Raw genomic sequence first — 12,309 nt, forward strand, 5'->3', positions numbered from 1 at the left:
GTCGGGCACGCGGCCTGTTTAAAAGTGTTCACGGACGAAAGGAGGAAGTAAGTGGCCACCGGTATTTACGGTGTGGAACAAACTTGTCTTGCTGAAGGACCGATTTATCTTTAACAAAGGAAAAGTTTCAGCTGAGAGTCGATCCTGCGGCATGCTACGCTGAAATTCTTGCTAGCTGCCGCTACAACATAATGTGAGTTACATCTTCTGAACAAATATCCCTCCCAACAATTCACCATACACAATATGGCTTAGCTGGCATAAAAGGTTTATTTTGCAGTTAATGTCACGCGCGGTCATCCTCATAGCATTAATAGTGCATGTGTGCATGTGTGCATGTGTGCGTGGGTGAAATGACCATGGTAATGTGCTTTTAAAAGCATAATTTGTCCCTTTTCTCCCCATTCATTGGATATCCATCTGTCTGTCTGTGGCCTTCAATCAATCAACCAATCAATATATCTATACTGTACATGCATTTCAATGGTTGCCAATTATACAAGGATTTTTGCTATTGGTAGGCTGCCTGGGTCCCTATCAACTGCAAAGAGCAGGGGCGCACTGTATAGAAATATCAATTCTGGTAATATTTTTGTTTTATTTTGACTTCATGACCATATTTGGTATTGGAGTAATCCAAAGTAATAGTTACATTACTTTAATAGTATGGTACTTGGATTACATTACTAACTAAATTTTTTAGCAGGTAACTTGTAACTGTAACGGGATACATTTTAAAAGTAACCCTCCCAACCCTGTGTATGGAACATGTTTTTTTTCTTTTTTTGATTTGGCAAATGTAAATTTAAGAAGTGAATGTATTTCCCTGATCGTGATCATTGCTTACATGTGAGAAATGATATCCGACAAGACGGAGCATCTTTGGTACATTTGTTGTGGCATTTTAATCTGTAGAGAGAAAAATGCAAATATGTGAGAAAATCATCATACTTAAAGAGATTGAATAATGAGGTGCCTTACTTGCAGTGTTTACACTTTACACCAAAAATCATGTTCTTGCCACACACTTGACATATCTGAGAGAGCCATGATTTTGTTGAAAACCTGTAAGAACAGAAAAGGAAATGAAGAAAGATATTTTGTCTTGAAAAACACACATATGCTGTCCACACTGCTTCACTGGATCACCAGTCAATGGACTCCATGCATGCATCATTTCCTCATTTAGGGTTAGGAGGCGTGCTAACTTCCGGTCACTAGTCCAACACATAGTGATACCATCAAACTCTTTCAAATATACTCACAGTTGCTGAAATAATGTCAAGCCACCGTAACATATGGCTTTCGTAATTATTCAAGTTATCTAAATTACACATTTCTGATTTATGAGCATGAACATGTACTTGCTGTTTCGCATTACATGCAGGTCATGCACGGCTTATTTTGATACGTTCAATTCCACTTTGTTTATAGAGCATGAAAAGAATCACAAAATAGAATAGAAAGCCTTTATTGTCACGTTCCATGGCGCAGATGCAACAAAATTGAGCTTATGAAAACATGAAAGACACCAATAATAAAATAATAATGACAAGCATAACGTCGCTGCTATACGAAAAACATTTATGTCCAATTTTTTCATTTATTTATTTATTTTTTTACATTTTTACGTTTTTGGTATGAAACTGAATGCAGACATTCCAAAAACGTAGATACACAAATAATTCATTGGAGAAGGCAAAGATTTTGTTGTAACGAAAAAGTCCCAACCTCTCTGCTGCTCTCATCTTAAAATGCAAATTTAAAAAAATTATAATTCATATTTTCATATTCTGCATACTGTAAATGGCATGCAGGGTAGAAATTACGATAATTATGAGAATATAATGGCCAACCAGTTAGCACGCCTGCCTCACAGTTCAGAGGTTGTGTGTTCTACTGTAATTTGGAGTCAATAATCTTATTTTATTAACTGGCTAAACAAAGTTATACACAAAGCTTCCTCCCAATGCTCTCAATGCGTCATGTTACCTGGCAATACCCCCGAATGGCAGGCAGGTACTAACCTGTGTGTAACAGCCAAGCCAATGTCTCGCCTCATTGTCTGAGGTGAACTCCTGTGCACCGCGAGGTCTGTGAAACACCAGCGTGCACTGTCAATTCAACATTCAAACCTGAAACATGTCATACAAGTGGATGCTTGCATGTCATAGCTGCGGGACTTACTGTCCAGGGATGTTGGTGCGGCAGTCATCGTGTACGGCGCTGAGGCAGGGACAGGGATGTGTGTGCGGGCAGACAGCAGCGGTGAACGCGGGTTTGAATCTTCAAGACTGTTCCCGTTGAGCTGGATAGAAGCCAGGAACTTGTTCTTCTTGTTGGCCCTTCAAAATACACAGTGGGCTCACAAACTACTTATTTATGTTGACAAAAATCTAAGAAAAAAAAGTGTGATTGTTTTGAACCGCTGGTGAGCCCTTGGTGCGCCTGACAATTTGGTAACAGAAAGCAGACTGCACTCACTGTAAAAACGGGCACATCTTCATTTTCATTCCAGGGCAAGTCTAGTTCAGCGTGTTTGTGAATTTAGTAGAAAAACAGGTCTAAGTTGTGGTACAGGTGGCGGAACACGATTTTGGTGGATTTCATCAGGGCGCAGCTTCTGAGCTCTACAAACGTGTGGTGCATGCAAAATATGACGACGGTGTGGGACAATCCCTCTGAATCATTGTAGAAATAAATTAATTGAACAAATTATTCTCACTATCATCTTAAACAGCACCACTGGCGGAGCCAGAGGGGAGGCCGGAGTGGCACTGGCCATCCCTCAAATGTGATTGAAACCCGCAGGCGCTAAATGATTGACATATCATGGCACTGGCGCAGTGGCGCTGTACGTCTTGCAATGCCTGCCAGCAATTTTTTTCAGTCAGGCGTCTACTAATTGTTATGTCCCTTCTGCACAGTAGCTGGCGCTATATACCACAAAATGTTGTAATCCACCTCTCTAAGAGTCTAGAGAAGAAGAATCTCCCGAGTCCAATCAAGATGACACGTTTTTTGGCAATGTCATGTTGGTTTCCCCGTGAGATGTGAGTGACTGTTTAAAATAACTTTTATGTTGGATAGATAGGAAGCAGAAGTACGGAGCGGCCTTCCAAATTAAAAGCATAGATTTCAAAATAAGGTATTTAAACATCACACACAAAACAGCTTGAAGAATACTTAACACTTAGTATATATATGCCCTAACGTTTTTAGCCTAGAAGTGGGGGTTTTAACAACATTATGTGGCTGTAAATAAAGTAGTACAAGGAACAAATTCATTATTTTTTCCATAGGGTGTGTGGAAAACGGAATAAGGGGACAAAATGTGACTTATTCCTTAAACAAATTCAACTAAACAAGTGTATGCGTTAAAACAGTTAAACACTGATGTTAAATGTTCATAGACTTTGAATGTTTTTGTACATTGTTAATGAACAGCACATTATGTGCAAAAATCTCCTGCGTGCTTAATATGCACTTAAATATATTTCAACATTTAGAGAGTCCTATTACAATAGATTTATTATGAAACGAATTATTGGGCATAATCTTTGGATATCCTGCCCTAATATCATTACTAAGCTAGATGTAATGTGTGTTTAAAATAGCTAATTGAAATGTGAACTGTGCCTTCTTGTGACAAAAAGTACATAACAATGTTTGGCAGTAAAGAGTGCAATGCTCCAACCCACTTGTGGTTTGCAGGCTCCTCAGTGCGGTTCACCACTTGTGACTCATAACTCTTGCTTCGTGTTGGGCCAATAGAGACAGGCAGGAGGTGCAGAAGCTTACGGGAAGGCGGCAGTGTATTGGCCGTTTTGGTGCTTTGAATCTTGGATGCCCGAATTCGGGAAGGAGTGCTCGGCTCCACCGAGAAGGCATCAACCATTTCCTCAGTAGGTATGTAAGGTTGGCTGTCACCTGAACACGGAACCACGGATATGGAGATGGATCGGCTGTGGCTAACTGACGGCTGCTGCTCGGTGGCATGAGTGACGGCAGAAAGGCCATCAGTGTGCTGTTGGGAATCCCGCCTCACATCTCTGCCTAATCAGTCAGAGAGAGTCAAAGACACAAACAAGTTAGTACAGCACATGATGTGCCTATTCAAAGTTACAATCACATTTTACTCTTTGACTGCCAAAAACGTTAAATAATGTTTCGTAAAATCCTACGGAGGACTGCCAAAGACGTTAAAAGACGTTCACTATGTTTTTTTTTTGGAAACGGGTAGAGGAAAGCCTTGGCCAGCTGTGCTGAAAGTATCAAGCAGATCTAGTTAGTATAATGCCTATTTTTGGGCACTGGATGGCAGCGATGACTCTCTTTGGACAAGATTGGGTAGGCGTCAGCAGAAGACGTGAGGCGGAGCTAGAGTGTTGAGGGGAGAATGGCTGAGGAAGTGAAAATGGCGACCGGTTGCAAGCAGCTCACGCTTGAGCATTTTTTTCAAAGACGAAAAGCATCGACCAATGCTAAAGAGCACATTGATGATGATGATGGTGACTCTGAAGTTGACGCCGAAGTTGGAAGCGTTGACACGGCGGCTATGACCACGTCATAAAGCCTCACCGGCTAGCGATGCTAACGCCGGAAAACACGGAGCACAACCGAGCACTTCTGCACAGGTGGACGTTCAATCGGACGACGAGGAGTACCCCGAGTCCAATGCATATTCATCGGAGGAGTGGGTACAGTCTGATCACGGCGAAGACACTGGTTCTGGACTACGATGCCACCATGAATGGAGTGGATAAGATGGATCAGAACATCTACCACCCGGTATAGGAACTGAAGGACATGAGGAAGCCAGACGTAACACCACCGTAACGTCACCGTATCATGATCCTGAGAGTAGACTTGATGGCAACATGGCCAAACACACACTGCAGTGTATACTTGCTATTCCCCAGAAAAAAAGGCAGGCAAGAAAGTGTAGCATCTGCACGCGAAGGGGCAATCGCAGTGAAACTAATCTGTTGTGCAAATCCTGCTGCGTCCCCTTGCACGCAGGGGAGTGTTACAAAAAGAAAAACTGTATTTGAAACATCCACACAATTGTAAATAGTTCCACGGTTGCACATATTTGTAAATAGTTTGCCAAATTGTTTTGTCAAATTGTTACACTGTTGAATGTAAATAAACGTATTCTGCTATCAAAAAACACTTTTTCATTGTTGGTGGTAGTGTTTTACAGAAGTAAAGCACTGTTTAGGTGTTTGTGGCATCATTCATGGGAAAAAAAAGGTGTCAAATTCACTAGAGTGCATGAAATAATATCGTTTCACAAAAAGCTTGATTTCTCCGTATTTTGTTTCAAAACAGCATTTGGGTGAAACTAACCATTTTCTATTGTTGATTACTGAAAAACTAAATAAGGTAGAAACAAACTGGACCTTGAAAGATCAGTCAAAATGCTTAAATCGGCTGGCACCCACAGCATCCCTTTTCTGAAAACGTCTGGCAGTCAAAGAGGTAATAATTGCTCAATTAAAATTCAAAATAATGCAATATCAATTATGGCAATTTTGTGAGTCATTTAATTCTCGATCGATCCATTTTCTATGCTGCTTGTACTCATTAGGACATTACTGGACCATAAACAGACATTTTCAAATGATTACAGTTTTTTCCAATTGTTAAAACTCAATTTTGCAACCTAGGCAAGTTTTTATCAAAATACTTAACACAATTCACAAAACCACAAACCCCTTACATATCCCCCAAAATGAAGCACTGCAACCAAAACTACACATAGCTTTACCAAAATCAAACTTTTGTACCAAGTGCCACACACGTCATTCATGTTACCAGATTTATGTCTCATCACCTACACACTATTGGGCATAATGAAAAGCACTCTCATCTTTAGTATGCTTTGCCATAATACTAAAATAGTTCAAATTGTAGAACATTCTTCAGATTGTTCACATGCACAAAAATACTTTTTTTTTTTTGCCGTGCCCCGTTCTGCTGCGCTGGGCTGGTGCGCGTGCCTTGTTGGGGTGAGGAGGTGCTCCGGGCTCCTGGGTTTTCTCTCCGGCCTGTGGCCCCCGCGGGGCCCGGGGGTTGTGCCCTGTCGCTGCCGAGACCTCGGGGGCCCCGGGAGTTTGTGCTTGCCCTGTCCTGGCCGGGCTCGACGGCTCCCCTTTTTGGTGCAGGTTTTTCATGCATGCCAGATCCACCACACCAGCATCTACCAAAATTCAAACACAATCTGCTTCTTCCTCTAGTCGCTGAATCGCTGGAGGCTGATGTCTGTGGATCTCAATCGGCTTCATCTATACCTCCTTCCTTTCCTTAGTCTTTCTTTTGGTCTCTTGAAGTCCCCCTAATTTGTTGCAATTTATATTCTTCTGGGGTTAGGTGAAAGATTCGGGTTTGTAACCCTGTGTGTAGTAGGTGGTGTCTGGTTGGTGTTGGATTTAACTTTTCTCTCTTTTCTTTGATCACTCCTCGGGTCTCCTGACAACTTCACGACTATCGGGATTCTGAAGTATTCGGTTAGGTGAAGGGTATGGGATTTTTAATAGGTTTCAGGTGAATTAATGAGTACAAACTCACACGCATGCACATATGCACACACACACACACACACACACACACACACACAATGATGAGAGCAATGATGATGACATGTTGAATCGGAAAGATTACCGAATGAACAATACTGAGCTCTTTCAGAAAAAAAAAGAAAAAGAAATGGCAAACATGTGACCTTACGTCCGATTGTTGTGTCTCATGCAGAGAATCATGTTCAGTGCATTTCAAAAGTGCCATTTTGAATTGCAAAATGTGTGTAAAGCAGGAAATGTGTTTAGAGTTTTGGAGACTTGAGAAGAGGTTTTGCTCTCTGTTTGTCAGTTTAAATAATTGTGCGATGCATGTTTTAGAAATTGGAAAAAACTGTAAACAAACACAAAAATAGTGCTACGCACTATTGAAAATAGGATTTATTTCTCTTCATATAACCAAAATAACTCGATACAGACAATCACAACAAAGCAAGTCCCAACACTGTAAGATTAAATTAAATTGTAAAAACAAAACAAAATAACAACAAAAACTGAGTAAACTTGAATAAATCGCCAGTTGGATTTGACCAGCGAAATTCATCAACACCGTAGGCAATATCCTCATTGACATTTTTTAAAATATTTTTTTCTTGTTGGAAGGTCCCTACGACATATGCCAGTGTAAATCTGTTATGATGTGTGATTTTTAGTCTAGCCTCCGCGTCAATCCATGGCTGATGACATTATCAACTAGTGTTGCAGGAATTTTATTTGGCAAATGTGGTCCTCTTCTTCTTTGAGAACGTTCTTCTCCTATTTCAGGTTTTTCTCGACCTGCTCATTTCCACCGATTCCCCCTCTCACACTCACTTTTCTTCCTCTGACTTCATAACATTTTGGTCGAAAGCAGGTGCGCTTACCTTCTGCATTTTTGTAGTGTTCAAACCTGATCGGTTTGCCTACAATAAAACAATAAAGCAAATGTGTTGAAACAGCTAATGTGCATGTGTTTAATCAACTGGCTCATGCGTGTAGTCATTTGTCAGTCAGTGCTTTGGAATTGCAAGGAAGTGATATTATGAAATGCTCCTGTGTCTAAAGTATAAAAGTGTGTTCAGTGTTTTGCAAATCACTGTGTGTATTGTTTTGCAAAAAGTGTTTAACCGACTTGTGTTTACAGTGGTTAAAATCTGGTCTATTGATTTGTTCCTTCGGTCTAAGGTGTTCTTAATTATGTAATTCTTTTGTTTCTAGTGTTTATTCAATCATAAACAATTGTGAAAGGCACCTGTAATTGTCAGATGAAAAACAAGTATGGTTTATCAAGAAAAATGGCATCCAAATGCCTTTTGGTTACACTGGTTTTATTAAGGCAAGCTCATAATAGCTTGCGGGAGCTATATGTCTGAGACGTCAAGGCAACTAAAACACGCAGACATATTTGCTCTTTCTTGGCCTGCAGGAGACGGAGCCGTGACATAGCGTCATTGAAAGGCAAATCTGGTTAGATATTGGCTACCGCTGGATTTTGTTTAAAGAAAATCTATGATGGCGGTATACAAAGCATATGGATGTCTCATAAACAAATAAGATAATCAAGCATTGCACCTTATTCCTAAGGGCGCTGATGTACAAGCAATTGTTTGTGCGGCTTCCTGTACAACACCGCAAGTAGCAGCTAAACATTTGTTACAGTGGGTTTCATTTCATGGAGCGGTTAAATCTGAACGTTGTTGTTGTGCCCATTTCATTGAATAAGGACTGACACAACTTGTGCTGTTAGCAGGTGTACTTACAAGCAGAAAAAGTTAAATTTGTAACTTCAAAAGTAAAATGTTTTGTGACTTGCACCTTGGACGAAGAGAGAATGTTGTGATAATCAGTAGTTTCGAGCAACTATATAATAGGGATGTAACGATAACGGTCATATTGTGATATCGCGATATTAAAACTGCCACAATATCATCGTCGTCATGCCAGCTTATTAACTCTTTGACTGCCAGACGTTTTCAGAAACGGGATGCCGCCAGTGCCAGCCGATTTAAGCATTTTGACTGATCTTTCAAGGTCCACAGAAAATGTTGTGTTTGGACTATGGAAAAGTTTGTTTCTACCTTATTCCGTTCTTCAGTAATCAACAATAGAAAATGGTTAGTTTCACCGAAATGCTCTGTTTTGAAACAAAAAGCGGAGAAAAAGAGCTTTTTGTGAAACTGTTATTTCATGCACTCTAGTGAATTGTACACTTCTTTTTGTCCATAAATGATGCCACAAACACCTAAATAGTGCTTTACTTCTGTAAAACGCTATCACCAACAATGAAAAAGTGTTTTTTGGTAGCAAAATACGTTTATTTCCATTCAACAGTGTAACAATTTGACAAAACAATTTCGCAAACTATTTACAAATGTGTGCAACTGTGGTACTATTTACAATTATGTGGATGTTTCAAATACAGTTTTTCTTTTTGTAACGCTCCCATGCGTGCAAGGAGACACAGCAGGATTTGCACAACAGATTAGTTTCACTTGCGATGGCTCCTTTCGCGTGCAGACGTTACACTTTCTTGACGGCCTTTTTTTCCGGGGAATAGCAAGTAGCAGACTGTACCCATTCCTCCGATGAATATGCATTGGACTCGGGGCACTCTTCGTCATCCGATTGAACGTCCACCTGAGCTTCCACCTGAGCGTGCTCGGTTGTGCTCCGCGTTTTCCGGTGTTAGCATCGCTAGCCGGTGAACCTTTATGACGTCGTCATAGCCGCCGCGTCAACGCTTGCAACTTCGGCGTCAACCTCGGAGTCACCATCATCATCATCGATGATGATCATCGTCGTCATCAATGTGCTCTTTAGCGTTGGTCGATGCCTTTTGTCTTTGAAAAAAATTCCCAAGTGTGAGCTGCTTGCAACCGGTCGCCATTGTTCGCTTCTTCAGCCATCTAGCTCCGCCTCACGTCTTCTACTGCCGCATCAATGCTTCCAACCTCGGAGTCACCATCATCATCATCGATGATGATCATCGTCGTCATCAATGTGCTCTTTAGCGTTGGTCGATGCTTTTCGTCTTTGAAAAAAACTGCTCGACCGTGAGCTGCTTAACCGGTCGCCATGTTTTCTTCCCTTCCCCAGCCATTGTCCCCTCTAGCTCCGCCTCACGTCTTCTACTGACGCCTACCCAATCTTGTCAAAAGAGAGTCATTGCTGCCATCTAGGGGCCAAAAATAGTCATTAGGTTCACTAGACCTGCTTTAAACTTTCACCACAGCTGGGCAAGGCTTTACTCCACCCGTTTCAAAAAAAAAAATGGGTGGACGTCTTTTAACGTCTTTGGCGCTACTCCGTAGGTTTTTGCAGAACGTCATTTAACGTCTTTGGCAGTAAAAGAGTTAAAAGCAGCACATCTGTTAAAAAATGTCAAGTTGATTTCCATTTGTGCAGATCTGGCACCCTCTGGTGGCTAGTTTTTTTAGTAGGGATGAAATAATATCCAAACATCAAAAAACGATATTATCCCGATATGAAGCTCACGATACGATAATTATCACTATATTGTGGGAAGGTTGGCAATATTAAAAAAAAAAAAAGTCACAATATTGTAAAAAAATTTGCTCATACTAAAAAAAACACACACAATATTGTGCTTTTGTACAAAACAGCAATGCATATAAACAACGTACAATCTCTAATAACACTTAATATTGAGGCACTTACTTGCTAATGCACGCACACATTGAGTTCCGCCTCATATTGACTCACTTTACAAGCATATTTCATTCCCCTTCATTTGACGATTGCCGTGGATTTTAAACATAGAAGAGCCAAAACATCCCTCATGAAAATTTAACTTGGGCATTGTCGGTACTCTGTTTTGGCAAATACAAGACCAGACACAAAGATGGAAAAAACTGATATTTATAAACCGTTACAATATTCCACCATTTTCTCCTCAAAATGGGCCACCATAGATGCCTCTTAATTTAACATTTACCCTTAACTCTTACATTTACTATATGTACAAAGAACATGTATGTACATTAGTACAAAATGGAATACGTTTTTGATTTAAAAAGTATTTTTACATAGACTATTACACATAATTGCATATTTATAGATGTATGACAGCAAGTAGTAGGTCTTGCTTTATCGAACCAAAAACCTTGAAAAAGGACTGCCTCTCTCACGCAGCTTCTTTAGTGTATGTGCATCGTTAGAGTACTTGATTTGTAGAAAACCGTCAATTACAGAGAAATAGAAATTGAATCTTTTACTAAAATTGTTCAGCCCTAGTTGTAATTTTGTCACAAAAAGTTGTTCTTCTGATGTGTGAGCCAGAAAAAGAACATTATCTATAGTTTCGCACACAATATGATGCAGCACAGTTGGTAGTTCTGACTCTAGATTTACTATAAGCAATCAGTGTATCAGTTGTTTCACCTGTTTCTGTAGGACTCTTTAGACAGGAGAGGACAGCAGTGAGGCGTAAGCGATCGTCAGAGTTGGAGCCCAGACGCTTCATTGTGTCCTGCACATCAGAGCTGGGCATCTGCAGTACGCTGTCTTCTAAGAGCTTCTCTTCTGCAGCCTGTGGGACACATATTTTGCCATACTAGGTGAAAATTTGAATCATTTACAATGTTCAAAAAGGGCTTCTGTGTGTACATTATGTTTTTTATAGGCCCCTCAAATCGCTGTTGGCATCCTTAAAACCACACAGTAGAAGAGGTTGGATTTCTTATTGTTATGTGTAGGGTCTGTGAACATTTTTAAATTTTTCATACTACACAACAGTGGGGGCCCAGCCCATGTAGACCCCTTTGAGAGCTGTAACAACCTTGCTCAGTTCTAATGCCTAACCAATGTTTTTTTTGGTTAATGAAAACTAAAGAAAAAACTCAAACTAAAATTAAAAAAAAACAATTTTGTTAACGAAATAAAAAATAAAAACAAAATGTAAAAAAAAAGAAAAGAAAAGAAAAGTAACTGAAACTACATTTTATGTTTACAAACCTGACTAAAACTAACTATAATTATAGTGAAGATGTCTTTTGCTTTAGTCTTTGGTAATTAATTGAATACATGAGCCTTTGGGGAGGATTTTAAATGTGTTTATTTTGATATTAACTGGAATAACGACGTTCGAAAGTGTGTCACACAGAAGTGATGTCATAGTGATTCTTAACCATTGGGCCCGCGAGCACCTTCTAGTGGGCCGCAAAGTAATTTCAGTTTTGTAACTGTGAGCCGCAAGGGCCGAAGGCAGCTTTTAATTGAGGCTTTGTACACATGTAGCAGGGTATTTTTTTTAAACCGAATATTTCGAAACTGTCCACGCTGTCTCGTTTGTGTTAAAAACAAACAAAAAAAATAATCCATATAAACACACACAAAAACGGAGAAGTGTGTTTGTTTGTTTTTATTTGTTCATTTTTCCTTCTGGACAATCATAGAGACAATTTACAACATTCACTTTTCCCATACAAATATAGCCGAAAAGAAAAAGGGCTGACGGGATGAAGCCGAAGCTTATTACAAACCCAATTCCCAAAAAGTTGGGACACTATACAAATTGTGAATAAAAACTGAATGCAATTATGTGGAAGTGCCAAATTGTAATATTTTATTCAGAATAGAACATAGAGAACAAGTCAAAAGTTTAAACTGAGAAAAATTATAATTTGAAGGGAAAACTGTTGATTTTAAATTCCATGGTGTCAACAAATCTCAAAAAAAGTTGGGACAAGGCCATTTTCACCACTGTGAGGCATCCCCTCTTCTAACAACA

The 12,309-nt window shown here is 39.9% G+C and overlaps 1 protein-coding gene across 1 annotated transcript in view; it reads right to left on the reverse strand.

The window, feature by feature from the left end:
- Positions 1-12,309, reverse strand: part of LOC144052405 (kinase suppressor of Ras 1-like) — a 35,531-nt gene that overhangs the window by 12,657 nt on the left and 10,565 nt on the right. Inside the window, exons 2-7 of the mRNA XM_077566431.1 lie at positions 10,962-11,109; positions 3,702-4,056; positions 2,188-2,345; positions 2,028-2,094; positions 982-1,065; positions 848-909 (exon numbers count right to left, since the gene is read on the reverse strand). Coding sequence (XP_077422557.1) covers positions 848-909; positions 982-1,065; positions 2,028-2,094; positions 2,188-2,345; positions 3,702-4,056; positions 10,962-11,109 — 874 coding nt within the window. The remainder of the gene's footprint in view (positions 1-847; positions 910-981; positions 1,066-2,027; positions 2,095-2,187; positions 2,346-3,701; positions 4,057-10,961; positions 11,110-12,309) is intronic.

This window comes from Vanacampus margaritifer, chromosome 5 (assembly GCF_051991255.1).
Source record: "Vanacampus margaritifer isolate UIUO_Vmar chromosome 5, RoL_Vmar_1.0, whole genome shotgun sequence".
In the NCBI taxonomy this organism is placed as follows: domain Eukaryota; kingdom Metazoa; phylum Chordata; class Actinopteri; order Syngnathiformes; family Syngnathidae; genus Vanacampus; species Vanacampus margaritifer.